General features: G+C 40.2%; 5 protein-coding genes across 5 annotated transcripts; 2 read left to right on the forward strand and 3 right to left on the reverse strand.

The window, feature by feature from the left end:
- Positions 1 to 5,122: 5,122 nt before the first annotated feature.
- Positions 5,123 to 9,597, reverse strand: elovl8a (ELOVL fatty acid elongase 8a; the record flags this gene model as incomplete). The annotated part of the gene is made up of 8 exons (XM_079569585.1): positions 5,123 to 5,296; positions 6,386 to 6,513; positions 6,584 to 6,698; positions 6,784 to 6,840; positions 7,656 to 7,736; positions 7,963 to 8,150; positions 8,236 to 8,296; positions 9,586 to 9,597. 8 exons carry the CDS (start codon positions 9,595 to 9,597, stop codon positions 5,123 to 5,125), a joined length of 816 nt encoding a protein of 271 aa, XP_079425711.1.
- Positions 9,598 to 11,160: 1,563 nt separating this feature from the next.
- Positions 11,161 to 13,365, reverse strand: selenop2 (selenoprotein P2; the record flags this gene model as incomplete). Its single annotated transcript, XM_079569587.1, has 5 exons — positions 13,330 to 13,365; positions 12,646 to 12,889; positions 11,773 to 11,985; positions 11,578 to 11,686; positions 11,161 to 11,415 (listed from the first exon to the last, which is right to left on the reverse strand). The coding sequence occupies exons 2-5, from the start codon at positions 12,870 to 12,872 to the stop codon at positions 11,161 to 11,163; spliced, it is 804 nt and encodes a 267-aa protein (XP_079425713.1). The 5' UTR covers positions 12,873 to 12,889; positions 13,330 to 13,365.
- A 541-nt stretch (positions 13,366 to 13,906) lies between these two features.
- On the reverse strand, positions 13,907 to 15,721 carry LOC306973297 (uncharacterized protein). The gene is made up of 4 exons (XM_079570204.1): positions 15,325 to 15,721; positions 15,078 to 15,246; positions 14,817 to 14,983; positions 13,907 to 14,645 (listed from the first exon to the last, which is right to left on the reverse strand). The coding sequence occupies exons 1-4, from the start codon at positions 15,472 to 15,474 to the stop codon at positions 14,268 to 14,270; spliced, it is 864 nt and encodes a 287-aa protein (XP_079426330.1). The 5' UTR covers positions 15,475 to 15,721; the 3' UTR covers positions 13,907 to 14,267.
- Positions 15,722 to 16,008: 287 nt separating this feature from the next.
- On the forward strand, positions 16,009 to 19,010 carry toe1 (target of EGR1, exonuclease). Its single transcript, XM_079570229.1, has 8 exons — positions 16,009 to 16,267; positions 16,409 to 16,449; positions 16,534 to 16,630; positions 16,734 to 16,892; positions 17,612 to 17,725; positions 17,840 to 17,988; positions 18,067 to 18,229; positions 18,320 to 19,010. Exons 1-8 carry the CDS (start codon positions 16,157 to 16,159, stop codon positions 18,962 to 18,964), a joined length of 1,479 nt encoding a protein of 492 aa, XP_079426355.1. The 5' UTR covers positions 16,009 to 16,156; the 3' UTR covers positions 18,965 to 19,010.
- Positions 19,011 to 19,461: 451 nt separating this feature from the next.
- On the forward strand, positions 19,462 to 21,615 carry tmem53 (transmembrane protein 53). The gene is made up of 3 exons (XM_079569301.1): positions 19,462 to 19,667; positions 19,878 to 19,981; positions 20,667 to 21,615. The coding sequence occupies exons 1-3, from the start codon at positions 19,613 to 19,615 to the stop codon at positions 21,366 to 21,368; spliced, it is 861 nt and encodes a 286-aa protein (XP_079425427.1). The 5' UTR covers positions 19,462 to 19,612; the 3' UTR covers positions 21,369 to 21,615.
- Positions 21,616 to 25,716: the final 4,101 nt, after the last annotated feature.

A 25,716-nucleotide genomic window follows, 5' to 3' on the forward strand; every position in this document is an offset into this window, starting at 1 on the left:
GCGCATACTCTGCCTTCGTGTGTGTGACGGTGTGTAGCTTTGAAAAGTTAGCAGTAGCTTCAAGAGCGCTTCACTGTCCTCTCACTCTAACCTGATTATTAATTATAGTGTGCCTTTAGCGAATCGCAGCCTAAACAGAGGGGGGACTGCGTTACCACGGAGACGATGCTTCGACTAATTCACAAGATTTGGAAATTAAATGCGCAACTTTGCTTTTAAAGATGTTATCATTTAGGGCTGTATGAAGGCTGTAGATAGCTACACAAGTGGCATATTGAGATGAGTGGCACCTGCATTTTGGTCCCACAGTCACACTATAAAACACACTCTCATTCATCCTGGCCTATTGTACATGTTTTTAGTGGAAGGGGAAACCGGAGTACCCAGAGGAAACCTACGCAGACACAGGGAGAACATGCAAACTCAGAAAGGCCTTGTGCAAGTGGAATCAAACCCCGGACCTTCTAGATGTGAAGCATGAGAACTAACCGCTGCACCACATGTGTCAAACACACAGGTCTACTCATTGTGTAAAGTTCCCATTGGTTTCTATGTAATAGCAAACCTTCTGGAGTTGCAGCAATGCCAGCTCCCTGCCATGATGACCAAAGAGAAGTGATATCCTCGCCCATTGGGTACCTCACATTAAGGGTTTGAGAGAGTTGAGTGCTATATAAGTCAGGGAAAACAATTTTAACTGAACCTCCTCTCTCTGTTGGTATTTGATAATGATGCAACTGACTACAAAGCGTTGAACAATATTTATGTGTTAATTTGGTCGGGACATTGCATGTTAATGAACAGACAAGACTCATGCATACAGTATAAACACGCTATACGCCAGATTGTCGCCATGGGCTAATTTATAGTAGGGGCAAACTAGAGAACCCACAGGAAACCCACGCAAGCACAAGGAGAACATGCAAACGCCACTTTGAAAGGCCTCCTGCCCAGCCCGGGAATCATACACATGACCCTCTTGCTGCAAGGCGCAAAACAATAACTGCACCCATGACACCCTGAACCTATGTATATCTTAAAACAGGGGTGTAATGCATAGGGTAACCGAACGTCCCGATTTACAATCCTGGTTCTGAGCCATTTGTCCGTTTTCCAGTGGACTTCTCCAAACCACTAATTTGTTTTTCACAGACTCCATTCACTTTTTTATTATACTATGACAAAGTAATACACAAAACAATACACTAAACAGTGCACTTGAAACTCTATGTGGTTGTCATATGTGCATGTAGAGCACCATCATTTCTTTCCCAGCAAACCCAAATTTAACATTCTTGCTTATTAATTTATGTAAAACACAGCACAGATCATTTAGGCCTTTGGGGGTTCAGCTAGAGCTCTGTCAGTTAGTTATCAAAGCCATCTGGGGGATTAGTTTGCAAATCAGTTTTCTGCCTTGCAACACTTAATGTGCTTGACATTGAGTTTAAAACACAGCAGCAATGAGGCAGTCTCATATTGTATAAAATACCTTCAACTGTTGCCAGTACTATTGTATGTAATGTTTATGAAGACAAAGCCGAGGCAAATGAAGACACCTGTTAGCAGACACTGCCATCGTTTTAAAACTTCTCTTAAATAAAAACGCCTCAGGTTTAAAACTTGATCAAAGCCTCAATGTTACAAATATTCAGCCCTGTCTGAGCAGAGCAGCACTCAGCTGTGATCATCAACCTGGAGCACAGCCTGAAGCAAGGCCCTGGGACCTAAATGGGCTGCAGGATGTGTGCGTTCATGCTCCTTACACACTTGTTCTAAGATGGAGGCAGATTCACAACTTGTCAGCCGCAAATGTGGCTCTAATGCTCCATGAGGGCTCTGTGCTATATTAGGTCAGACCATAGGTGTTAGCAGTGACAGCTCGCACAGGCTGCAAATGGGTTTTGAATATTGAGGCATCATGTTATGAGTTGTCAGTCACTTATTCCATAAACAGAGAAAACATACAATCTGACAATGGGAAAAAATACCATGTTTATCTGCATAAGCAAACACCACAAGGATTTAGTTTTAATGCCTTGAAGAAGGCCGCCCACGACTGAAACGTGTTGGCATGTCCATAATTTAATAAAGGACTTTTATCGGGTATCGGAGTGCCTCGGATCTCTATTTTTGGTAACTGCACGTTTTCTTTTTGAAGAGCACCTGACCTCCTTCACAACCCATTTCACCCACTAAGGATTTAGTTTTGTTTGACCAGAAAGTAGTTGTCTCAATCTTGCAATAATTCCAATGCATTGAGGATTCTCATGATCGAAAATATTTGTATTAAAGGAATAGGCCACCGTTTTTGCATACTGAGCTTAGGAGTTGATGCGTACCTGTCTGGTCTTTACCCGTGCGCTCAGTGTATGTATGTAGCCTCTCCTCCTCTCCTCTATGGGGCCAAACGGGGGTGAAGTCAGAATCAACCAAGCACTTCCACATTTTCCCTATTTAAAATACGGCTGCGTGAGTAGTTACATGATCCAAGTATAGCTACACAAAATTAAACATGTCAATTTTCTAAGCAGATTAAAAGAGGTACTATATACGAGCGATTGCTGTTCTTGTTTACTTCCGCAATTTTATAAAATGATAGATGTGTTACAGCAGAAGAGAAGCAATGTCCTGTTTATGAACATCGTCTTTTGTTCTGACCATCCAGGGTTACACGGCCTCATCAGTGAACAAGACTGTTTCAAAATGAGTCCTCATGTATTTCTGAGCCACTGCAGCTGCAACAGATTAGGGGAGGCCGGATAGAAGGTTTATGCACAACTGCAAGCCTCTGGAGGGTCCAACACCTTGATGTTCGAGAGACTCCAGAGGCACCAGCAGCTTCAAATGCCTGTTTGCTGCTTTGTAGCCGCTGTTCTATTCATCTGATGTATTTGTCTGGCTGAAACCGTCCTCATTGTGCACCATCTGCACAAACCCGTGTGTGCTCTGAATCATCCACAAATCTCTCATCAGTACGATGATTGCACTTAATATTTCATGAAATATCAAAGGTTTTCATACCTCGGCCAAGGCATTCAACTATTTTACGCTTTTCATCAGCAGAGAGATCTTTTTTCTTTCCCTTATTGCTTGAAAATGATGGTCTGCTTAATAAAGTGGAACATCCTCTTTCAGGAGTTTTTTTCTTAACTGGGCTAAACCTGAAAACTAATCATCCCAGGTCTCTGAGATTAATGTCAGTGATTCAAATACCATCCATGAGTTTCATTTAAATCTTTTTTTTTTTTTACCCTTTTGACACTGAAATGCAATTTGCATAATAATTTGGAACGCGGTGTAAGCAATATGTGCAAAATGTTTCTTTTAGCCCTCAGTCATCCATTTGTTTCCTATGATGTTTTGAACAGAGAAAGTTTGATAAAAGGGGAAACATCATTCTTTTCTAAACAATTCTAAATTCATTCATTGAAATTAATTTCAAAACAACCCAGCCTGGATGACAACTTTTCCCTCCTTTGCTAAGTACACAAAGATTTGCTTTGACAATGCCATAGACCTACATTGCATTCATTTTTTAAATAATCTTATGGCAGCACAAACGTTCCTTCTGGATGCCTTTCGTTAATTATTTCTAAAAGATGGAAAGACCTGATACAGCTTCACATTTCATACATTCTTTTATTCTTTATTTCACCTTGTCATCTCAAAAGGCACGTCACTGAAGAAACAGCATGGTCTTTTATTGTGGGCAGCCAACGCTTTGAACTTTGTCAAGTTTTCACATTGTGCTGATTGGTATTAAAATGATTCGCTTTAGCAGTTGCCTCTGGAACTTTGATTTAGTCACTTCAAAGTACTTTTCCCCATGCCTTGTTCAGTTATGTTGCCCCCTGCAGACTTTGGAACAGAAAAGAGTCAAAACCAATCTGCAATGAGAGATAAAAGAGGAAAAATAGTTGTTGAACCAAAGAGAAATAAGAAAAATGGCAATTCATGAGATCAGCACCAGATCATTTTAAAGGGACCATTTTATGTTAAAGTTACTTGTTATAACATTGTTTCTTAGTTTTATTCATGAATGCTTGGGTAATCTCGCATGTTCATTAGGGCTTAAATACTTTTACATATAAGTGATTAAAGTTGAAATGTTAAATGCCAAGTGCATTGTCGCACCAGTTAGCGCTCTCACAGCAAGCCCCTGCTTAAAGGGACTTTAAAAATGTTAAAATTAAGTATTTTCCTCCCCCTACATGTTCCAAAAATGTCCTAATGTGTAGAATGAGGCCAGACCTGTTCACCACAACTGCCTCTAAAATCCTGCACTGTCACTCAAAAAGGTGTTAATTTGGGTCCGAAGTGCCCCCATGCATGAGCTTAATAAATGCTGCAGTTACACATTTGACCTGAGGTGGCAGTAGTGAGTATAAAATGGCTAACTTGCATCTAGCCCCTTTAAATGATCATATGGCTTTCTGTTTGCATGTTCTCCCTATGCCTACACTAAACATCTAATGGATTATGTATTGTTGTTTTGATGGGCTTGATCCAATCAGCAGCAAATCCTGTCCTCTCCTCGAATGATTTAAACCAGAGCCTTCTCAGATTGATATTCAGTGCAAATGTTATAGGCATGTACAAATGCAGGATAACAGATGGAAATTAACTTTACCTGCATGACTCTTGTGTTGTACATTAACCTGCACTATACTGCATAAAAAAACAAAAAAAGAACCTGAATAAAGAATTTAAGAGAAACTTTTTGTGTTTTATGCTGTTAGCTGTTTCATTTCTGTCCAGTAGGGGGACTAAAAGGTAAGATAATTTCAGGACTTAGATCATTATTCTTGAATATCATGACAGATGGGCTAACGGGGGCTACAGACTGTGCTGGGGAGTTCTGGTGGAGGAGATTAGATGTAAGAAAGGGGAGTGCCTTAATTATTGTAAATAATATGGAGATAATGGCAGGCTATAATAGAGTGTCTGTCATGGGTGGAGATTATGATATAGGCACAAAGTGGGAGAGAGACTTATTCAAGTTTATTGTAGGATCATATTTTTTGGCATTAACAGTCAACTAATATACCAAAAATAACAATTTATACAGAGTGTATTTTTACAGTACACATGGGCTCAAGTATTAGGCCTTTTGCTTTTGCTACGATGTTTTCTTTGTGTTTTTGTTGCTGAGGTAGCTGTGGTAGTAGAAGTTGCAGAACAGAGCGGTCAGACTCAGAGCATAGGCCACCTGAATGGCATTGATGGAGTCCGGGTAGTCGCAGTCGGCAAACAGGTTGTACGTGCAGTGGGTTGTTACAAGTAAAAACTGGAACTGGCAACGAAGAGAGAGAGAAAAAGAAAGTTACATAAGCAAACATGATCTTGGCCAGGTAATGTTTGTAAATGAGAATTAAATTTTACCTGGTTAAATAAAGGTCAAAATCTATCTATCTATCTATCTATCTAAAAATCAACATTTGATACAGCACGTTTAGCCATAGCCTTGAAATTAAAGGCAAAATATACCAAAATCTAGTCTACATATTTATGAGAATGAGGATATAAGAAAGCAAATATAAAATATCCAATAAAAGAGGTTGAATAAACATTATAATAGATCTCTGGTCCAAACAGTGCTGCTTTATGTTTTTCTGCCCCACACCCACTGCATGTGTGCCTACAAATCCAGTGGTTATGAATGAATCTGTTGCAATGCATTAGCTGATTTCTATTTTATGGCCCTATTGTTTATTCAAATGAATCTCTGAAAGAGTAATTTTCATTTTCATTTTACATTTGTGGACACATATTTTATTTTGCTAAAGACTGGAGGAATAAATAGTTTGCGAAATGAAGTCATCAAGTGCTCAAGAATTGGAAAGTAATAAAGCTCATTCCCAAGTCCCAATTGCTCAACTATAATTGTTATATTGTAAGTATGTAACAAGTTCCACCCCCACATCATCACCACCTCCATACGTACACCCTGTAGAAAAACTCTGACATTTTAATTAGTTCAACCATAACCAAAGTGTGAGGCCAACTGTTAACAAAGGCTTGCAGGTCGAGCCTATGGTCTATGGTCAATTACATAATGCCAGTCAGCTGCGACACTGACCTATATATATGTTGCTCTATATAGACTCAGGGGGACCTCTTCTTACTGCATTGTCTCTTTCATAAGCTTCATAATCGGAAAACAGATGGTCCAGTAGCTATAGCTGAGTGGCATCGGTGGCACTAATCTGTCTTGTTATTGCCGTCCAAACAATGAAAAAGCAATTACAGGGCCTTATGTTACAGCATCATCGTCAGACCTGGACCGCACTTGGGCAAGATCTGCTCCTCATGAGCGGCTAGAGATTTTCCTTCTAAAGAAAAAGAAAAACTACAACACCTAAACAGTAGAAAATAAACTCACCAATTGCAAAAAGGTGATGTAGTGCTTCCACCAGAGGTATTTGGTCACACCTGGTCCCAAAGCTGCCAGTCCGTAGTACAAATACATGACTACATGGACCACCGAGTTGACCAGACCGATAAAGAAATCTAAAAAAAATACTGTTTTAATCTTAACATATATACACTTTACTTTACTTATGTCCAGTAGTGCATTTACTTTGGCCTCCAGCGACATATTTAATTCCAACCCAGCAGTTGAATATCATTGTGGCGTGGTGATAGACATGGAGGAAGGTCAACTGGTTGTTCTTTTTCCTCAAAATGAAAAACATCTAGCACAAAGAAAATATAACATTTTGTGTTAACAGATGAACGAAACAGAGCCAATTATTAGACAACAACATAGCGATTGCTCACAGTATCACAAAGTTCTATCACTTTGGAGAAGAAGAACCACCAGTACACTCGGGCCATCTGTCGGCACAAATAAAGTAGAATGAAAACCTACAGTTGCGATATGATTTCCTGAATCCATTAATATTATCTAAAGCAGTGGTTCTCGACTGATGGATTGGGACCCCATAAGTGGGTCACGGAGCCATTTTCAGTGGGTCACAGGCCTTTGCCAGACACTATCTTTTTTGATTGGAGGATTTATGATCAATGGTTTAATCAACTGAACTCTGCAAAGAAATACTGCAGTTTAGCTTAAAGAAATACTCCAAAATTGCGAAACAGCTAATAATTTCTACCTATTTTCTCTAGTTCAACTTGACCAAAATCTAAAAGCTTCTGGACTGGAGACTTTACAGCCCATAGGCCAGAGTAACGCCTCATTTGAAAGCTAAGGCCTACAAAACTGATGTAACTGATCTTTTTCATTGCGCAGTGGCCGCGTTGTCATCACTTTTTTCACATTCTTTTTCTTAGAATTTTTGCCACGTTTTTGTTGAGTTTTTCTCACTTTTTGTTGCACTTTTGTGACTTTATTTGACGTTTTTTTTTTTGTTGCTTTATCATGCTTGTCTCCCTCTTGTCTTTGTCGCTATTTTGATGTTCTTTTTTCCAGAAGCTTTTAGATTTGGGTAAAGCCAAACTGGGGAAAATGTGACCTGTTCAGGTGGGGGTTAAGTTGAAATAAATAGTTTTTGGGGGGTCGCAACTTGCCATGATGCGTTGAAGGTGGGTTCCGAAGCTTCACCAGTTGAGCACCACTGATCTAAATGCATGTGTCTGCCAAATCCTGTCTCATACTTAATCTGATGCAGTGGCATGGTGAAATGCATTACCCTCATAGCCAGTGGGCTGTCACTGTAGTCCACGGGCTGGCACAGCAGACTGTATCTGGCCAACCAGGACGAGGCGGCAAACTGAAAATACAAAAGCCGCTTTCATCAATGTTTTGACTTGCCTTTGCCGACACACAAAGTCACACAAAGCGCTTTCACACCACAGAGTGTCTCCAGAACGGTGTTTTATGGAGTCTTGCAGTGAGACACATTACATTAAATTGCTTTGTGTACATTGTAGAGATTTATATGTTGCAAATATTGTTTAATCTGTGGCTTTAATATCATTTACCACTTTGGCAGCTACCTCAAAGCACATGTATGCGGACAGGCACACCATGGCAAAATTGTAAACTAGCAACACAGGCTTGAGATTCACTGGACTCCTCCTTGACATCAACTTCGGTCCGGCCCATAAAATGATCAAGTATCCAAGGAAGATGCAAGCTACAGGCACTGGGGAGTAGACCAGCATCCAATTGTCTGTCCTCTTGTCTAGACAGATAGGATTGAGATATTATAGCACTCAAAGTCTAACAATAAGAACTCAAAAGCCATTGACAAACACTTCAAAACGTACCTCCATTTTCTACAATCCCTTGGTAAAGCACCTGAAGTTTTTGCCAAGTGGAAACTCCTCCCTGGAATAGACAACACAAGAACTGCTATTAGTTTCTGAGTGCTCAATTCCATAAAAAATATTTTTGCTCTTCAACTTGTCAATCATTGAGAGAATCCTGCAGACAAGACGCCACAAACCCCGCAGACAGATTTGATCAAAGATGGATTACAATGCAGGGATTGCGTTCACTAATCTAAACGCATCTCTTGATTACAGATAATAACTAATAAGCCGCTTCATGAAAGGCGCGTGAAGACCAGATTATGGGGGTCTGACCCGTGAAGATGAGTCAGTGCTGCCACCTACTGATTTACTGTCAATATGCGTGTTGAATGTTACATTTTAATAAGGTAGCTTTTACTAGGTTTACAGGTCAGGCGCTGGTACCAATAATACATTAAAGGGATATTTTAGGATTTTTGACATAAGGCCTCATTTATTAGTGTTGTTGATTTCTGGTAACTAGTAGCCTGCATTAAAAACAGTCTGACCCAAGCACAGTGCACCTGAGGCAAATCACTTATAACACCATCGATAAAAATCTGAAAAATGTTTGAAATATAACCATTTTGCATTTAAAAGAACTTATATTTGTGCTGTGTGTGATCTGATAGATTACCAGATCTACAGTAGTTTGAGTGTAGTAATGCCTGCGGCCGGCATTACTACACGTGGAAATTCACAAAGGAGCTTTCTAAAAATCAGATATGGCAACGTTTGGAGGACTACCTGATGATTTTGTGTGTTTTTTTGTGTGTTTTTTTATGCGGGCTACTAGTTACCATAGACATGCGCTAGCCTAGCACCACTAAACTCTTTTAATATAAGGACTGCTGAAAAAAAATAATTAAAAAAAATCTCCAGAAATCAACAACACTCTGGATAACAAGGAAATGAGGCTCTATGTCAAAAATCCTGAAATATCCCTTTAAGGTCATTGGGCAGGGTCTTGGCTCCCCCTGGTGGCGGTGTGAATAGACTGCAATAAAGTGTTGCAGTTTGGCTTGGATTATGCCTCAAAAAGAGACCTGGACAAACAAAACACCACACGAGTACACTATCCTGGACAGGGCCTGATTATTATGTCCTGGATACACGAGTACATGAAAGTTCTCCAAAAGGCCAGATCTCATAGAATGTGTGCCTGTCTTATCATGTGGTCTGGACCAGGCTTATGCTCATACTGTTATACTCCGTCAATGTCTCATAGAAACCAGTCAAAGAACCACAGTAAGCTAGCAATTATATCTGTATTTTTGATTTTTGTAATGCCTGTTTAGAAGCATATTAATGCCCATAAGAAAAGACTTCTGATTCCATGTTGCATTCATAATACATCAAACAAAAAGAAAGTAACCAGAAAATCTATACATTTTATGGTTTTATTATTATACTTCTGTTTTTTGTAACAGTACGGATCCACCTCATACAAGTTAAATGCAATACATAAATACAAGTCTGCACAAAACAGTCTTCATTAGGATTTGCATGGAAAACCATAGTGCAGATTTGACAAGAAGACAACACATGCCAATAATAGCTGGGCACCTACAATGAGCTGTGGATACAATACAAGTAGTTACCAAGTTATCGGTTTGTCATATCTGCTAATAAAGGTGTCTGCAAAACCCCAGCAACAAACTGAAATGTATATTATAACTGTTATTTTATGGACCTACCATCTCTATTAGGTCGTTTGTCCTGCAGTCAAATGCTGTTCCAACCTGTTGTATCTGCGTGACGTGACATATGGCAGTGCAGCGGCTCAAGAACCTGCAGCTAAATCCTATTGGCCAGACTGCGTGCCTTGGAGGATGGGCCATTTATTTGAAGATGCTACTTTGTGTGTTTGTATGTAACCAGCATGAAGTAACAAGTTCAAACATACAATTATTCAAGCTTGCTTCTCTCACCATAAATTGGCTTAATATGAGCAGGGATGTGAAATCTAAATTTAGTATGGGCAGTATAAGAGATCCCTCTTCTTTAATCATATAAAGAAATTAGGAATTCAAATCAATAATGTAAAGTTGGACCCATAAAAAGAGACCAAATCAGACCGTCAATGCAAGTGGATTTATTAGGCTTGGTCCAGGGAGTAGCTCCAGAGCAGACAGGAGTACAAAGGGGAAAAAGGCATGGACGGAACAACCAGACTATGAATAATGGAGGTGAGTCTGAGGTCTTATTGCAGTGATGAGGAACTGGAGCCAGGTGTGCACTCCCCTCCAGGACCAAGCCTAAAAGAAAAGAGAGAAAAAAACAAAGAAACAAAAAAATAGAAAGACCCACAAGAGGGAGACAAAACACATGCACCAAGGGGTCACTTTATTGAGGACATACTGTAACACAGAGGAGACAACATTAGACAATGCAATGAAAAGGCAAAATCATATTTGGAAAATTACAGCCACAAGAAAGAGTAAATAAACTGATTGCCAGATGAGAAGTAGTAATAATTAAGTAATGACTGACACTGATAACAAAGCTTAAAATCCACTTGTTCTGTTAGGCCAATGGTGAGTTAGCAACTGTCCACATACATCCATCCACAGTCTCCTGGAGACAGGTTTTCACTGCAGATTTCATTGACTGGACACAACTGCCCACCTCAGCCCTTCAGGAGCAAGTAGAAATCTATGCAATGTTACTTGTCAGCAACTCCAATAGATTTTTATAAACAAACAAACAAACAAACAAACAAACAAACAAACAAACAAACAAACAAACAAACAAACAAACAAACAAACAAACAAGCGTAATAAACATGATCATTAATATTGGTGACTATATTTCTTTATGTATTGTATCCAACCACGTTATGAAATGACAATAGACGTTTCACTGACCTCAACGGCCTAAATAATGTTAATAACTGTAACGCTACTTTTGATGCTGCGGTTGGGTTTGATTGGTATCAAGGTGATGGGTGTCATGCCGATGAGGGTGATGGTGATGAGGGTGGTGATGATGATGGCTGCCATGATGATGGGGATGATGATGATGGTGATTGTTTGGCATTTGTTGTGATTGATCCAGTTCCTCTGTAGGTGCTAAAGTGGCAGTTGTTGTGTGATTCTGCTGCAATGTCCCATTATTCAGGAAGTTGCTCCCACCAGTGGTTTGGTTGGAATGGGCCTGTCAAAATGGATCACATAGTAAAGATGTTAGCATCGTTTTACGACAAAAAGTAACGGCATCAAGCAACGTTATTACAAAAACGTTTCTGCCTTAGGCCTACAGGTTTATTTGATGTCATACAAATGTTGCGGTGGATACACTAGATAGAAGTCTTCTTACCGTGCAGTTGCATATATTTTTAAAGTAAGTAGCTCTGATGGCAGCCTCAACATAGGGATGATTCAGTAAACTGTAGGGAAGGACTACATGGAAAGTAAGGAAACCACATCTGGGACAAAAAGGACAAAGCAAATGTGTTTTATAATCCAGCAGGTCCCAAGTCTGGACGTTTTTAAGTTAAATTATGATTAGTACCTGTCATAGACCAGAAAGTCATCTTTGTCCCCATCCAGGGCTTCCCACACATCATTTTGTAAAGGACCTTGCTGGTACACAGGGACACCAGGGGGCGCTCTTCTCTTCAGCTCCCAGTACATTGCTCTGGACATTGCCTCCTGCTCGTTGACGATCATAAAGGACACCCCTGTCATGTTGCTGCGGTCCAGCTTCTGACGCAGGCGGCCAATACTGTAGAAATACAATACAAATTTATGTCCAGTGTTCTGTTCTCAGAAATACAAATAAATGGAAGTTAACAACCCTGAGCGACTCTCAAACTATGGTGCAAGCCCCATTGAAGGTTACCAGGCCTCCTTTGCTTTAGTTTTGACTACTACAACCTCTACTCTACAGAGGGTACCGTAGACAAAATAAGAGGGGGCTTTTGGAAGGGCATCTGATATACTGTCCCAGTAGGCTATACCTTATTATATTACTCAAGAAATACTGGTGAGACTTAATACTCAAGTTAAAGTAAAAAGTATGTGATAAAACTCCACTCAGCAGTAGTACTTCTATCAAGTACATGCACTAGAGTATATGTCACAGAATCATCCATCCCACCTCAGCTTCTGTAATAAATGCATGTTAAGACACACTTTAGAATTGAAGAGGCAGTGGCTAAGTGTAAGAGATAAAGCATTCCCTCAAAAACCTGATAGATGGTCATTCTTCTGCATAGCCATGACATTAATAAGGAGTGTAAGAAAGTGAGTGCTTGTTTAGTGGGGTTTGAGAGTCCGATTACTAGCTTTAGTCCTGGCATACCTTATTTCACGTTCAGATCAAGTTAAGCCTGAATTTGAATTCATGAGTTATAGTGTATAGTTATATGAAAAGTGTTCTTACTTGGCCGCCTGCTGGAGACACAAGTGTCAGGTGGCCTTCAGAAGCGCCACGACAACTACATCTCCCAGCAGTTCTTTCATGGGTGCATGGCCTTTGATGTCCCAGTAGGGGGCAGGCCTGCAGATCTTTGAGGCATCCTTGTCCCCTTCCACAAGCAGAGCGACATGTGAGGCCCAGAGCACAGTTGGCAGGGCCAGACACAACCACAAAGATGTGAGAGAGCCCATTGTCCCAGGCTGTACCCCTATGAATATAAAGCATCAATGAGAAAGGACAGTCTCTTCTTGTCCAATCTCCAACAATGCTTTGGACAATCTGATTAAGTCTTTAGTCCTGTGGATTTTAGGCAGAAGCAAATGGTCATATGCAGTGATCCCAAAATAATGAAGAAACAGTAAATAGTTATTGTGCGATTCATCACATGTGGGGATAATGAGGTTGTTATGAGACAAAGGAGACGGAGGGCAAAGGACAGTCTGACATAAACAATGAGCGAAAACAAAGAAATATGTAGCTTAAATATAGTAAATTGTGAGCGTATATAGCATGATTAAAGCTCTGAAAAGAGAGATTGTGAAATTACAAAAAAAATGTAGTATTTAGAGCAAATTATGCTACTCATACATAAACATACCTATATAAACATACATTACTATGGTATATGAGAAGTTCTTACCTGCTTACCCTCTCTCTGCTCTGAGTCCCACTCAAGAATCACCACTCTGTGAATGATTTTCAAGGATTTGTTGATGATGAAGCACTTCCCCCAAATCAAACAGAGAGAGATAGGGGCGAGAGAAAGGACGGCAAAGTGGTAGGGAGCACAACAACACACTTTAACAAAACATAAGGTAAAAACTAAAAAAATAGGCTGCAGAGCTTTGTCTTAATTATGGACATTACAGATGTCTGTAATAGACCTCAAGGTGCTAGCTTATTCAGCTCAAATATTGAACAACCATCAATATTCTTTACTCGCATTTGGTATGGGGCCATGTGATCATCAGAAAAAAATCAATTGAACTCACAGAAAGATCAAAGTGCTGTTTAGTTTCAACATTCACTGTAGCAGCAAATGGTCAAAGGGGCACTCATAAATAGGGCAGAAGAAATATTTTATTATAGCTCATTTGACAGGACGAACAATATCCATATTCCAGAACACACACACAGATACTTAAATATTTAAAAATATATATCTGTGAATTCTGCAGATTTTAATAAATCAACTGTAATATAATGTCATTATAGTTATGTGCAAACTATGGTTTCCTTTCACTGTGCAGGTTTCTCACACAGTAAGACAAATTGCATTAATAGCGTTTATATTCATCAGATAAGATTGCGTCCCCATGCCCGATTATACATGGTAATAATGTTGGCTTCACAAAAACACCACTTTTAATATTATTAACTTTGAACACTTATGAAAACATATATTTGCATAAATGTAGTGCAACATTTCAGTACAATTACACCTGTATAGATATGTAGCTCCAAAGTCTAACATATCCACTTCTATGGTGCAAGCTGTAAGCAAAGTGGTGACTTAAAATGTTTAAGACCAAGCATATATTCTTTGGTTTATGTAGACACGAGTTAGTAAATGGGTTTTGTATCAATCAAGACAAAACGCCAATAAGCTCTTCCTCATCGTTGTCTCCTTGTGTGGGACTGTCACAGGTCGCCATGAGGCCAAGACCCAGCTCTGCCAGTTCCTCACAGCTCATGTCAGTGGTCACCATGATTTTAGTCTCCAGTCGGTTACACAGTGTCCTATAGGAGGGTAAGGGGTATCCCAGTTCACGAAGGTACTCATAGCCCTTGGTACCAACAGCTGTGCGAATTTTCCGAGCTTTGATGATAGTTTCGGGAGACCAGACAGCACGCCGGGAGCGTTTGGTGAGGGACAGTGCACGGATCTGGTCTTCATATAAGAAATTCTGAAGACCCTTTTCAATACGATCGAGCCGATAGAGCCGCTTCTTCATCTCCTCAACCTAAAAATTAGATCAAGAAGGAAAACAACCAATTAGGATTTATTAAGAATCTCCAACAGTTATAGCCATCTTCCAGGATGTCTTGCAAAAACATTTACCATGTGTTAGAGCACAGCACCTATAAAGGTTTTCAGCTATGATTGACACATTTCCATACGCATGCTTATGTACCTCTTTTTGTAGTCCTGCAGAGTTTTGCATCTCCTGTTCAAGTTGCCTTTTCAGAACCTGGCATTGTGTACAGTGCTCTCTACTGCAGTCGCCATCATCATCGCCCATTCCTGGCAGTGGGTTGCGTCTTGCATATCCATGGTCCCCCACATTCAAGTCCTTCTCCACTAAAAACACATTTAATAAAACAGTACATTTGGCACTGGGCAGAAACCAACACAACACTATTGTTTTGGGGTCAGATTTAAGTGAATGCTTTACCTGGTTCTGGTTTAAGGGCGACCAAAATGAATGGAGTGGTGACAGCTAGTGGGGCAGGATAGGAGGGCTCTCCAACATTGAAGAGGGTAGGAATTGCATTGGGCTTCAGCTTCTTTCCACCTGCCGGAGACCTGGCTATCTCTTCAAACTGGCTCTTCTCAAAGTGGTCCTGGTTGAAAACGTGGTGAAAATCGGTAACCAGCAATACAACTTTTTTTGTTATTATTATTCTATGTAATCCTCTTACTTGACAGAGTCTGGAGTGAGGTGTGGGCTCAAAATCCCGTCGGCAATTCACCACCCATTTCTTCTTACGCATAGGGTCTTTGGGGAACCTGAACAGCTGTTTGCCAATACTAGTTGAATTGTGACAGTTTGGAGCTGAGCAGCCTCCCATTACCGCAAATTAAGCCAATATTTGATATTTCAAAGTGTGCGCTTTTTGCTTGTGTGATGCGCTCAAAGCCTGGTTAAATAAATAATACAAAACATAGGTTTCTATGGGTAAAATTACTTACAACAAGCAAAAACTTAAATGTTTATGTAGATTGATCCCAAGAAACCGAAAGTGCAGTCATTAAGTGGATTTGCATCGCAGCTATAGTTTTTCCTTAAAAATACTCTGACGAAGATATAATAATCTGAGTTTGTTTGAGCCAAAATGGCGCTGGTCCCTTCGAGAGTGTCATTTGATGACGTCATATGTACGCGCGCCCAATGTAAATGCCTGTCTGAAAACATAAATATAAATCAGCAACGCATCTTGATGAATTCAAAGTTACATTTTACATCTATGTCCATACAATTCAATGCTTTACCAATATTGCATTAACATAGTTGTAATTTTGAAATAATCTATAATTACAAGCACTCAGGCATTTTTCGTTCACCACAGTGCGGTCCTTTGACCGTAAGACCCCAAACCCACGCTGAAATGTTTATGTAGCAGCACTAGCAGCTACTTCATATGCAACCACATATTTAACTTTTCAACCACTTTTGTCACGCGCATCAAGTAACTAGCACCTCATACGTTCTCATAGAACAAAGCCTTGGTTGGCTTAAGCCGCTGTAAGACAATGTCCTCTTTCGTAGTCCCAGTCATTGATGTCCACAATGACAATTTTAAGGAGCTTTGGCCTGCCATGGTTGTTGCATTAAAAACGGCTTCCTTTATAGCAATTGACACGGTAAGTGTATGTGTGTGCATGTGCGCAAACAAAAAAAAATCACGTATATGTATAGTACTAGTGCAGGCATTGTGCATGAACTAAGTTACCAATCAAAACGTGGAAATGATAATGTCAACTTTTGGAAATCTTTCACTTTAGGAGCTCAGTGGTCTTGGGAACAGAAAATCCTTGCTAGCTGAGTGAGTATTATATTGCTTCCTTGTATTGTATAAAATGTAAAACAATGTATGAATAAAAAACTATTTGTGTGTGTTTTGATCCAGATCTATTGAGGACAGATACAAAGCCATATGTCATGCTGCTCGTTCTCGCTCCATCCTCTCTCTTGGGTTTGCATGCTACAAAAAAATTGAGAACAAGGTGAGCCATATGCCCAAAGCCTGTACATTATGTGTTGTATATCACTGTCAATTTATATGTCATGTTTGCAGATATAATTTTCCTGTTTGTACACCCCCCATAGGCTGCAGACTCCTACCTAGTCCAAGTGTATAACCTGACACTGCTTTGCTCAGAGGAGTACATCATAGAGCCTCAGTCTGTACACTTTCTTGTACAGCATGGCTTTGACTTCAACAAACAGTATGCTAACGGGATCCCCTATCTCAAAGGCAATAATAAGGTAATTGCACAAGCACATCGTCTAGAACAAAATACTTCAAGCTTGGACTACTAAGTCTTGGCCCAAAACATTGCCTGTCCAAATACTGTGTTCTAAAAAGAAAGAAAACGAAAACGATGTGAGCACATCACTGACTCCTGTCCTTTTACCCTACAATTTAAGATCTTCGAGAAAGTTCAGACAAACTGTGTTGAATGGGCTAAGCTGATATTAATAGGGCATCTAGGAAATTAGAGCCATGGAAGTGAAGACGGGAGTGGTTGGCTGGCGAGGAGAATGGGTTGGTTGAAGCATAGGCCGGCTCCTGAACCTAGTCAAAAAAGTCTTGTTGGCTGTGTCTTTTCTTTGGCAAACTGTGTAATAATCTCCTGTTGTCTGTTAGATCAGTCATTTTTTGGACAATTTTAAGTCGAGATTGAAAACATACCTCTTCTCCCTGGCCTTCAAAAGCATCTCCTGGTAGACTTTCTACATTAGTGCGTTAAAATAAGAGATAAGCGAGATAAGCCTTTATTGATCTCACAATGGAGAAATTCACTTGTTATGGAAATCAGTTTGCTTTACTTATTTTATGCACTCATGACTTATACATTTTTATTTTTGTATATCTTGAAATAAGTTGTTTTCTAATGGGCTATATAAAAGGACTTGAACTTAATCAAATCTAATGCATAGTATTCGCATTTAAGCTATTGATTTCTTTCATCCCTCTGTATCAGGCAGCATCTGACTATCACGGTGTTCACATTAGGGCATTGTTCACTGAACTATTGCGTGCCAGGAAACCTCTGGTGCTTCATAATGGCCTCATTGACATTGCCTTTCTATATCAGGTATGAATCATATTTGTTGATTGAACAATCAAGCGCGGCAGTGAAAGCCTTTTATTTATTATTTGAATATTTATTAATAAAAACTTAACAGGATGCAACATTTTTTATTGTCAGAGTTTTTATGCTCACTTGCCTGAACAACTGGCCACATTCACAGCTGACCTGTCAGAGATGTTTCCAGCTGGTATTTATGATACCAAATATGTCACTGAGTTTGAACTCCGACTGACTGCATCCTACCTGGAGTATGCCTACAAGAAATGGTTTGTGATGTAATTCTGTAAATGTTTTATTCTGACATCACACTATTTTGTTTAATACACTGAACATTTTGTTTTCAGTAAACTGGACAACTCTCGTGGTTTGACGTCTGGGGCAGTTGGCCCTCATGTGCAAGTGGAGTTCTGTCAATATGGAGGTCACATGTCCAGTTATGTGGATTTCCGAGCGTGCTCAGATGTGGCATCTTCAGAGGGACAGACAGAAATATGCACACGCTTCTCTGTGAGTGATCTTTTTATTTTATTAATCTGTATTCCTGTTATTTTATTTGTGTTTTTTTAAATAGACACTGTATTTGTTTTTGTGGCGCAGGCATTTGGTTGGTGTCCAAATGGCACACAGTGTTCATTGTCTCATGACACAGACCTCATTGTCCTCCAAGATGAAATGAACAAAGACGATAAAAGAAAAAAGAGGAAGCGTCAAAGAAATAAGAAGAAAGGAGGAGATGTTGTTGAAGATGCATCTATTTTTGAGGGCGCACCACAAAATAAAATGCCCAACATGGAAATTGATGTCCAAGAAAACTCTGTCAATGAGCCCAGCGTGAATGAGACAGAGAAAGACAAGAACTGTAGCTCTGTTACTACAAGCAATGTCACAACCCCTGATATCATCAATAATGCAGAAAACGTGGATCAAGATGCCATGAAGAAGTCCGTTATCTGCTCTCCACAGAAGAAAAAAACAGACACAGGAACACACAGAGCTGGGTTTGACGCTTTTATGACAGGATTCATATTTGCTCACTCCTATGCCATTGATCGAAAAAGCGAAGCGATTGCTACTGAGAGTGAACCTGCTGAGCCGGAGGCAGAGCAGTTTCTTTCTAGTTGTCTCAATAAGGTTTACCTTAGTGGCAAATCAGTACCACTTATTATAGTTAAAAGCACCTTCTCCAAGTCATCCAAAGCACATCTGCAAAAAATGGAGACGCTGTGGGGGTCAAGAAAGTAGCGATTGTTAAATTTAGGGAATATTTTTAGTATTTCTTTGTTTTTGTTTTTTTTATGTTTGCAATGGCCGCAATTGGATTCTCCCAAGTGCCATCAATTATGTGACGAGAACTACTGAATGACTTAAAAACATGGGGAATTTCCTGTATTCTTACAAATTTAGAGCAACATTGATTTACGACTCTGTTTTAAATTGTTACTGTACAGTGTACTGGAGACGATTAAGTACAGTACATGTTTGTATAACATCTTCTACTATGATTTTGGATTTTCTGTAGGCTTCATGTATCTTACTTTATTGTTGTCATTTACAATTAACTACAATGTAACCAAAATGCCAACAAATAAAACAACGTTTTTACAACTGTTGCACACTGGTGGTCTGTTGGGGATTTTTCTTTCCTTTTTTTAAATCTGGGATTCGGATGAAATAGTTCTTCTACCAACCACACGAGGGCAGTAATGCAACATTGGCTATACGACGCTACCCATCGAGCATCGCGAGAGGAAGAGGCGTAAAGTGACAGTCCATCGACCTGTCTTTACTCCTGTAGCTACATGCAGTAAAACCACAAATCGGCGTTATATCATACATCTGCAGCGATCAAATGTGCCGCACGTACAGGGACAGCAGCTGACTGACACAGAAATGGCGGATAGTGAAATAGATTACAATATCGTGTTTCCAGATGCAGGCACGTCGGGTAAGCACTAAGCATCCCGTCCATTGTACAGTAAATGGCTCTGTTAGCTTAGCTTGCATGCTAGCCCTGATTTATTTATATTGCTAATGCATGGGGATGTGTTGTAGGGGTAGCTGATAAGATTACCATAGGTGCGTTTGGGCTATCATGTTATCTGGTGTGTGCTGTTACTATTGCAAGGTGTCATTTAGCTTGTGTGTCCTGTTTCAGAGAGGCATTGGCTGGGGACAAAGGAGCCAGTGGTGATCCTGCTGGGTTGGGCTGGCTGCAGGGACAAGCACCTATCGAAGTACAGCTCGATTTACAATGAACAGGTGAAAAAAAAAGTTTGTTTGTTTTTTCTTTGTAGCTCTGTCTTGGGTCTCTTCCTCTTCTTGTAGTAATTACATAATTTATGCTTGTAGCTCAAAGGTTTTCAGCAGTCATATGTACTGGGTTGTTTAGTATTGAGGAAAAGGCGGCTTAATCGATGATACTTTGCAGCAGGCTGACTCCATACCAATATACTGTAGTAGAGTGTGGGTTCTCCCCGTGTCTGCGTAGGTTTCCTCCAGGTACTCCGGTTTCCCCTACCACTAAAAAGATGTACAATAGGTGAATCCTCCGGCCAGGTGTTTCTGACTACCAGCCTGGCTTCACATCATGGAGATGAGTCCCGAAGCACCGGCCCACGCTGGCTGCTCACTGCTCCTGCAGATCACCCCAGCGCCTCTGAGGATGGGTCAAATGCAGAGAATGAATTTCCCTACAGGGATTAATAAAGTATACCTTAACATTAACCTTAAACTTCTCTTATTTTTGGTACCTGCCATATTTAATCTACTCATTTAACAGCCTCTATCTAACAATATGTCCTACTTTAGACAATGCGTTAAAGTAGTTTTCTCTGTTGTTCGCATTGAAACATCCACTGTACCTATTGTCTTACTTAAAAGAACCAAGTACTACTAATTTGTTAATTGAAGACAAAATGAGGTTTTTGGTTTTTGGTTTGTCCAGGGATGTGTGACCATTCGCTACACAGCTCCGCTAAAGACCGTCTTCATTTCGGAGTCGTTTGGCTACAAGGAGCTGAGCAGCATTGCCCAGAAGCTGCTGGAAATCCTTTTTGACTACGAGGTGGAGAACAGTCCCATCTTCTTTCACGTGTTCAGTAATGGTGGCTTCATGTTGTATCGGTACATTGTTGAGTTGTTGCACACCGACAGACAGTTTAGCTCTTTGAATGTAATCGGCGCTGTGGTGGACAGTGCCCCCGGTAGCGGCAATGTGCGCGGGGCCCTGCGCGCACTCACAGCCACCCTGGGACCCCAAGTAAGCCCAGTCCTCAGGTACATCCTCCTAGCACTTTTCGCGGTCACAGTTTTTATGTTACGGATCGTGTTGTACCCTTTGACCAAGTACATACACAAGAATCACTACGACGCAGTTCGGGAAAATCCGCCTGCCTGGCCTCACTACTACCTGTACTCCAAAGCGGACCAAGTCATAAGACACAAGGACGTTGAGGATTTTGTGGAGAGCTTCAGGCTAAAAGGTGTCCCGGCAGAGCTTCTTGATTTCGGCACCAGCTCCCATGTCAGCCATTTCCGGGATTTTCCGGAAGAGTATGCAGCCAAGTGTCGTAGCTTCCTGGTGACATGCATGAAAGACTTGGAAGGGACAGAGATGAAGAAGAGGCACCATGTTCAAAGTCAGTGAAGTTCAGAAGACTGCAGTATTCAACGATATCAGCGTGTCTTATCCCACAACGGACCATAGAAATAAATCTTGCAACCCCATTTCTAAAAAAGTTGTGACAAAGTGTAAATGTATAATGTATTACTTATATTACTGATGAAACAATTTGGCACACTGGCAAAAGGTTAAACAAAATTCACTTTGTGTAAATTGTCGAGTTTAAAAGAAAATAAACTGATGCAGTGTCGCAACACTACTAAATAATAGGTGTTTGAGGCCTGCACAATGACAAAACTTAGTACATTCCACTTTAAGATACAGTAGAAGTACCGTAGTGTTTGAGAAGGTCAGTTGAGCCTTTATTATAATGCATGGGAGTCTCTGAACTTGTACGTGATAATTCTTTGTTGAAAAATAACTTTGCTGGTCAGGAACACTTACTATCTGTGCTGCACACAGTTCTCTTTATCCACATTGTTCACTGAGTCACATCTTTTTCATTGGGGTTGCGATGATCAAACTGATGCACTTAAGCTGAGCGATGGTTAAGTCTATAGTTACACTGTACGTGACATGCCACTGAGTGTGTGGCACTAAAGGCCTTCCCCTGCCCTTTCAAACCACTCTTAGTTAAAGGAACACTGTATCCACAAAACTAATGTTAATCACTGGATTAGACTGAGTTAGTTCTAGACTAATATAAATTGTATTTAATATTGCTGTGAAACGTGATGCATTGTAGATTAGTGGTAGTGACTTTAACTTAAAAGTTATTAGAAATAAAATGATTACTGTTCTCTATTTATTAAAAAAACATGCTTATCCTCTGCATATATTGTAAGGGCTGTCGACATTAAGGAACGTTGCAAACCATCTTAAAAACAGAACTCATCTTTGTTTGGTTGTGTGAAGAAAAAAAAAAAGTTCCTTGTTTTTGACGGAATTAACAACTGTCTGAAACGTGTGTCCTACTATTGTGTTTATTCAACTGATGTGCCTTCAATAAAAATGAATGCTCCTAATAGTTTCATTTTTTGTAGTAATTCCAGTTTATTTGTGGTGGTTTAGAAATAGAATAACTCTGGGTATTGCAGATTGTATCATTTGCACTGTGCTTCATCACATGTCGCGCAAGGTGTTAGTTAAACATTGTGGGGTTGACCTTTGTCCTTTTTTTCTGTTGCTCATTACACAGACAAATTGTGTGTGCACTTACTGGTATTTCTTGCTTGAGACTAGAGCCTTCGAGCATGCACGTTTAAAACTCAGTAGAGTGCTCTGATTTGTAACTTCTGCTAGGCGTATTACTAAAGCGCTTAATATTGTTACACATTTCAAGGTACTATGCTGTAAATTGATAATTGAATTACTCATCTCCAGTACCCTCCAATCTGCAAAGAAATGACTCACTTTTAAACTCTTACCCCCCCCCAACTAAACCAAGCGCATTTTCTTCAGTTGGGCTTTTCATCACATTTGTGTGGCTTGATCGGAGTTATATTACGCACATAAGAGAAAGAATGAAATGCAGCAAAAACGCTACAAAGAACATTGAAAATGTGACAAAACACGGCAAAAATGTGACAAAAATGCCAAAAAAGCAATAAAATGGGACGAAAGATCAACGAAAATGTGATGAGCAAAGATAAACAAGGATGAAGCTTTTTATTTCATTTTATTTATTTGAAAAGTTACAATGCATATTAATTACCATCACTGTAAATGTGCCAGTTTTAGCTCTGAAGCTAGTTTTCAACTGTAGTCCCTGGGCAAGATGTAGATTGCCAGCAGTAAACAATATACAATAACAACAACAATCATTATTAACCTATAAAATGATAAAACAATTCATTAGTATGATCTCACACACATTCGGCACAAGCACATACACCATAGACAATTACACACAGGCAGAATTACACTGAGAGCAGGCAGGCAGCACAAAAGCAGCAAGAATAAAATGTGATGTGTAAGTTTGGTTCTCAAATAACCAGGATTTTAACATATTTTTGAAAGGCAAACTTATGTGAGAGGGGATAGTGTTCCAGAGCTGGACTGCTCTCATTAAAAAGGCCGACTGGCTGAAGGCACTATTCCTAAACAGGTTATTTGAGCTTTCAAATGAGGCGCTACTCCGGCCTATAGACTGTAAACTCCAATCATGAAGCTTTTAAATTTGGGTAATATCCTACTGAAGAAAAAGTGCTTGGTTAAGGCGATAAACCTGATATTCACTTTTTAACAGAAACGATTTAGAAACAGTTACAAAAGTGTTCCTGTAGAGGGCAGCATTGACCTATACATTACATTTCACACTTTTCCTGAACCTTATTGTCCATGCAGCGCTGCCTATTGTTGAGTACACACTGTAACATAGGCCTCCTGGATCATTTGTCTGTGATGATTTTTTTTCACTTAGCAATATAAAAAAAAAAAACATTTATTTTGAGGGGAAAATGTTAACAGGAATGAGACACTTTCAGAGTCTTTTTTTAGTTGGAGATATAAGGGCATGAAGTGGATGGAGGAAAACGTCATAACACGTGCACTTTCTGAAACGCGCTGAAAGAAGAAAATTACCCCGTGTAAGTTAATGAAGTCGTACAAGTTGATGAGGGGAAAATTGCGGCGGAGAGAGGTCAGTGCTTTCTCTTTAGCCTTTCGCTCTACTGTGGCAAATCGCTGCGGTCAAGATCCATACTTTTAGAGGACACGGAGTACTCCAGCGCAGAGATGGAGCACCGAGATTAATGGTATTAAGTGGTAGCACTTGGCAATGCGGTAACATATCGTCCATGTTCTCTATTCTGCGATGATGGTTTCATAGACCTTGGCTTTATACATTGACTTTTAGCTTTGATTTACAGGATTTAAATCATCTGTGCGGGTTTTTTTCTTCTTATCATAGCAACATCCAACTCCAACCTGGTAGCTAATAAAAAATAAATAAAAAAAATACAGTAAAAGTTGCCATTTTCCCTTAACGCACTTTCAGGTTATCAGGGTATTTGTAACAACTGAACTTTAGCTCAAAAAGTGCAGGGATATTTTCCCTCGGTTTAATGTCAGCAAAAGAGGAATGTAGCTTATGTAGGCAACACATTGACATTTTGGATGCCTCAGACACAAAGTGCTTTCTAGATCATTGGACATGGATGAGCAATATTTTATCAGACCGAAACACACAGTAGCAGATAGGAAGAGATATTTCCACTGAGATCCTATCGCTTTGTTTGTTTGACATTTGGGTTTTCCTTTCCTGACATGACTTGGAAGATTTTGCTTTACTTCTAGGGCAAAATTGTTGCTGATATTTCTGAGAACAGGTTGAAGAACTCGTGCACGGCTGTATGTTCATTGATTTTGCGTAAAGAAATACATAGCCTACTCGGAAATGGGATTTATATTTTTTTTCTGGCTGTTGTTGTGTTTGCTATAGGTTGAGAAGAACTAATGCTTATCGGGGGATGTGTCCATCCAGGGAGAGGGAAGTCTGCAATTGTTGCTTGCCTTTGGACTGCTGCTCTTACAACCCAGCCCTGATGAAAATAGAAGAATTACACCCAAATATGTACTGTCTTCATGCATTTCGAAACAACAAAGGGCACTTAGGTCAAGTCTTACAACACATGACTCCATCTAGTGGTGCATAACTGAATGAGAGATGTGCTTGTGTCCATATCAAGCCCTTCCAGACTGAACCTTTACACTGGGGGGATTAAACCCATAAACATCTATACCAAAGATGACGTTATTCAGGGTGATGACGACTTGAGTGGCGGTATTTTTACCAGAGCATATTTCCCTATCGCTCTAATACCGACACTCACTCGTCATATCAAGCTGCCTTCTTCAGGAGACCCATGCGTGGGGTTGAAACCTCTTCTTTTCCCCTCTCACTCTGCGGGGACTGGCCTTGTGATCCAGTCAAGCAGGGAGCCAACCACTAGTCACTCCAGTCGCCCTCTCCTCTCCTTAATGAGCAAAGTGTCCCGCACGAACCAAGTCCAAGACAGCGTGGGACGTCCCCTACGGATGCACGTTCGCGCACACCTTCAATGGGGGGGATGGTGGACCAAAGTCGCCTCTGCCTTTTGAGTTACTTTAAAAAGGTCTCCTGGTGTTTAGGATCGAGGACTGAAGAAGGAATTGATGCCTGTGTGAAATCCAAATCTCCCCCTGGTCGCAGCTCTCTACTTAAGACCAAACGATGGAGAGGGGGAGGAAAAAAAAAAAAAAAAAGATCGGACGTGATAAAGAGGGGGGGGGTGAGAAAAAAAAATCCAGCAGAAGCATGGCGCAATGGAGCTTTCCCTCACTCCACCAGGCAGCCTACAATTCAAAGTGTGTGTGCGTGTGTGTGTGTGTG

Source organism: Gobius niger (genome assembly GCF_951799975.1).
Source record: "Gobius niger genome assembly, chromosome: 13".
Classification (NCBI taxonomy): Eukaryota; Metazoa; Chordata; class Actinopteri; order Gobiiformes; family Gobiidae; genus Gobius; species Gobius niger.

What these genes read in the sequence shown, in the direction of transcription:
- tmem53 (XM_079569301.1), top strand. Translation starts at nt 19,613, where the DNA reads ATGGCGGATAGTGAAATAGATTACAATATCGTGTTTCCAGATGCAGGC. An exon ending in TCCAGATGCAGGCACGTCGG is followed by an intron (nt 19,668 to 19,877) that starts GTAAGCACTAAG and finishes GTCCTGTTTCAG; the next exon opens with AGAGGCATTGGCTGGGGACA. An exon ending in GCTCGATTTACAATGAACAG is followed by an intron (nt 19,982 to 20,666) that starts GTGAAAAAAAAA and finishes TGGTTTGTCCAG; the next exon opens with GGATGTGTGACCATTCGCTA.
- LOC306973297 (XM_079570204.1), bottom strand. Translation starts at nt 15,474, where the DNA reads ATGGGAGGCTGCTCAGCTCCAAACTGTCACAATTCAACTAGTATTGGC. An exon ending in CTCACTCCAGACTCTGTCAA is followed by an intron (nt 15,247 to 15,324) that starts GTAAGAGGATTA and finishes GTTTTCAACCAG; the next exon opens with GACCACTTTGAGAAGAGCCA. An exon ending in CTGCAGGACTACAAAAAGAG is followed by an intron (nt 14,646 to 14,816) that starts GTACATAAGCAT and finishes TCTAATTTTTAG; the next exon opens with GTTGAGGAGATGAAGAAGCG.
- toe1 (XM_079570229.1), top strand. Translation starts at nt 16,157, where the DNA reads ATGTCCTCTTTCGTAGTCCCAGTCATTGATGTCCACAATGACAATTTT. An exon ending in ATCTCAAAGGCAATAATAAG is followed by an intron (nt 16,893 to 17,611) that starts GTAATTGCACAA and finishes CCTCTGTATCAG; the next exon opens with GCAGCATCTGACTATCACGG. An exon ending in AAATATGCACACGCTTCTCT is followed by an intron (nt 18,230 to 18,319) that starts GTGAGTGATCTT and finishes TTTGTGGCGCAG; the next exon opens with GCATTTGGTTGGTGTCCAAA.